The sequence below is a fragment of the Morone saxatilis genome, unplaced genomic scaffold (genome assembly GCF_004916995.1).
Source record: "Morone saxatilis isolate NCDOM2014 unplaced genomic scaffold, NCSU_SB_2.0 Contig2, whole genome shotgun sequence".
Taxonomy (NCBI): Eukaryota; Metazoa; Chordata; class Actinopteri; family Moronidae; genus Morone; species Morone saxatilis.
Genome location: NW_023339762.1, coordinates 20,652,721 through 20,656,037, shown reverse-complemented (window position 1 = coordinate 20,656,037; position 3,317 = coordinate 20,652,721). Strand labels below are relative to the sequence as shown.

At 44.2% G+C, this 3,317-nt stretch overlaps 1 protein-coding gene across 1 annotated transcript; it reads left to right on the top strand.

Annotated features, from left to right (window-relative positions):
- Positions 1-513: 513 nt before the first annotated feature.
- lrrc4ca (leucine rich repeat containing 4C, genome duplicate a) lies at positions 514-2,975 on the top strand. Its single transcript, XM_035664397.1, has one exon. It carries the CDS (start codon positions 547-549, stop codon positions 2,491-2,493), a length of 1,947 nt encoding a protein of 648 aa, XP_035520290.1. The 5' UTR covers positions 514-546; the 3' UTR covers positions 2,494-2,975.
- The last annotated feature ends 342 nt before the right edge of the window (positions 2,976-3,317 follow it).

Here is a 3,317-nt window from a genome sequence, read left to right as displayed (position 1 = left end):
AAATTCCCCAGTCCCATTTTGGCTTGCTTGTTTGACATCCCAGTCACATATGTGCCTTTGAGGAACTGTGAGTTGTAATCAGACGTTTCCAGATATCTCGACTCGATTGAAGGACTGGTGGGTGGCGAGCTCCCTTATTATTTATGTCCCCCCAGTCTCAAATATAAATCACAGAACACAGCAGTCATAGCTGCTTTTCTTCCCTCCCTTCCTCCTCCTGCAGAGATACAGCACAGAAGTCGCAGCTTCATTGTGATTTTATTTTATGTGACTAAGATTGAGAGTGCGATGAGGACAGTGCACCCAGAAACAGAAATAGATATAAGGCACTCCATCAAGTTTGCAAGTTTGTGTTTGTGAGTGTATGTATGTGTGATTATTAGTGGCTATAACAGATCCACAAACTTGAATAAAAGATAAATATATATATATTATACCTGTGCATTTAATTATCTAATGAATCTCCTCTCTCTTCTGTCTCTCATTTCATTCCAGTGAGCCCAAATCCTCTTTCCAAAGAGTGGAAGACCAGTCAATGAATTATGAATGTTAAACAACATGACCTCCTCTCAGCAGCAGCAGATGATGCGAGGTCCTAGGTGGAACCGGGCCTTGTCCGACCCTTTGTTTGTGCTGCTTCTGGCCCTCCAGCTGCTTGTGGTGGCAGGGCTTGTACGTGCTCAGACGTGCCCCTCTGTCTGCTCCTGTAGTAACCAGTTCAGCAAAGTCATCTGCACCCGGCGAGGCCTGCGTGATGTCCCTGATGGCATCTCGACCAACACCCGCTACCTGAATCTGCAAGAAAATCTCATTCAGGTCATAAAGGTGGACAGCTTCAAGCACCTAAGACATCTAGAGATCCTGCAGCTGAGCAAAAATCACATTCGTAAAATTGAGCTGGGAGCCTTCAATGGACTGGCCAGCCTCAATACCTTGGAGCTTTTTGATAATCGCCTCACTACAATCCCAAACGGGGCATTTGAGTACCTGTCCAAATTAAAGGAGCTTTGGCTAAGGAATAACCCCATAGAGAGCATTCCCTCCTATGCTTTCAACAGAGTTCCCTCATTACGGCGGTTGGACCTTGGAGAGCTCAAACGGCTCTCCTACATATCTGAAGGGGCATTTGAAGGGCTGAGCAATCTGCGCTATTTAAACCTGGGAATGTGCAATCTGAAAGAAATTCCCAACCTCATTCCCCTGGTGAAGCTGGATGAACTGGAGATGTCGGGGAACCAGCTATCTGTCATACGACCTGGCTCTTTTAAAGGGCTCATCCATTTGCAGAAGCTATGGATGATGCATGCCCAGATCCAGACCATTGAAAGGAACTCTTTTGATGACCTGCAGTCGCTAGTGGAGCTCAATCTAGCCCATAACAACCTTACTCTCTTGCCCCATGATCTCTTCACTCCTTTACATCACCTAGAGAGGGTGCACTTGCACCACAACCCATGGAATTGTAACTGTGACATCCTCTGGCTTAGCTGGTGGCTTAAGGAGATGGTACCAGCAAACACTAGCTGCTGTGCCCGCTGCAGCTCACCATCCCACCATAAGGGACGATACATTGGCGAGCTGGATCAGAACTATTTCCACTGTTATGCTCCTGTTATTGTGGAGCCTCCTGCAGACCTAAATGTGACAGAGGGAAGTGCTGCAGAGCTGAAATGCAGAGCCAGCTCCCTGACCTCGGTAAGCTGGATTACACCCAATGGTTCCATAATGACACACGGTGCGTACAAGGTCAGAATCTCTGTGCTGAATGACGGCACTCTGAACTTCACCAATGTCACTATGCAGGACACAGGCACATACACATGTATGGTCAGTAATTCTGCAGGCAACACAACAGCATCTGCCACACTCAATGTGTCTTCTACAGAGAACAGCAGCTTCAGCTACTTTACCACAGTGACAGTAGAGACCATAGAAACACCACATAATGAAGGCTTCACCACTACTGTGCAGCAGAAGGTAGGCCCCACCCCCTCTGCTGGTATATGGGAGTCTGTTTCACCCACCTCTACAACTACCACAACAGTCCGGACACCACTCTCCACCCGCGCCACAGAGAAGACTTACACAATCCCTGTCACGGAGCTGGGTGGGGAGGGTTCACTGAACGGCTTGGATGAGGTCATGAAGACAACCAAGATCATCATTGGATGCTTTGTTGCAATCACACTCATGGCAGCTGTCATGCTGATTATATTCTACAAGATGCGCAAACAACACCACCAGCAGAACCACCACGCACCCACACGCAGCATTGAGATCATCAATGTTGAGGAGGACTGTGTAACAGGAGGCCCGGGCATGGAGGGCCACCTGACTCTGCCTCCTCTTGAGCATGAGCACCTCAACCACTATAACACCTATAAGACTGCATACAACCATGCCTCCACTATCAACTCCATACACAGCTCAGCGCACGAACCTTTGTTAATCCGGGCCAGCTCAAAAGACAATGTACAAGAGACCCAAATCTAATAATTTTCTTTTTTTTGTTTTGTTTTTTTCAAAATGAGACATTATAAAACTGATGGAATCACATAAAGGTATTACTGACAGGACATTACTGGCAATTGCTTATGAGGACTGTGGCTCAAACGTGGAGGTTTGGAAACATGGTATGTTTGGCAAATCAGTGACTGGTTATGTTTATTCAACGACTTTGGGAATTAGGGTATGTCTACTGTTTCAAAAAGTGTCTTTACAAAACAGAAGTTATTTATTTAAGAAAAAAGTATTGTGGTTAAATCAAGAAAAACTGTATTCTGCAATTATTTTCTCAGCACTTAATTCATGTTTTTTTCTTCCTCTCATTTCATGTGATTGGTTTACTAATATGCTTTCAAACTCAGTTTGAAGACATCTGTCGAAGAAAAACTCCTGAAGCAAATTATTGTTCATTTTTGGTAAACTGCAGACTTTAGATCAGATCAGATAGTAACCTCGTTTTCCCCATGTATCAAAGGAATCTAGAGCCCATTAGTGATCTTCTCCAGCTGTGGATTAAGTGATGAAATCTTTTGTGACCATCTGTAACTGAGATGAATTAAACACTTGTTCATTATTTTACAGTGAGTGACAGAACTGTCAGTGACAAAATTTGATCATGATTCACTGCTTAATTATATCTGTCACATACATATTAGGCACTCTCTGCTCTGTCATCAATAGACTGAGGGTCTCAAATGAGGGGAATATGTTCTGCATTCTGCTGTTGTAAAAGTCGAGGCACACTATTAGAAGTACATTTTAGTTACATTAAATTCTATTGATTAACTATGAAATAAAATTACATTTGTCTT

Excerpts from the sequence above, each read along its gene's own strand:
- lrrc4ca (XM_035664397.1), top strand. The coding sequence starts at position 547 with ATGTTAAACAACATGACCTCCTCTCAGCAGCAGCAGATGATGCGAGGT.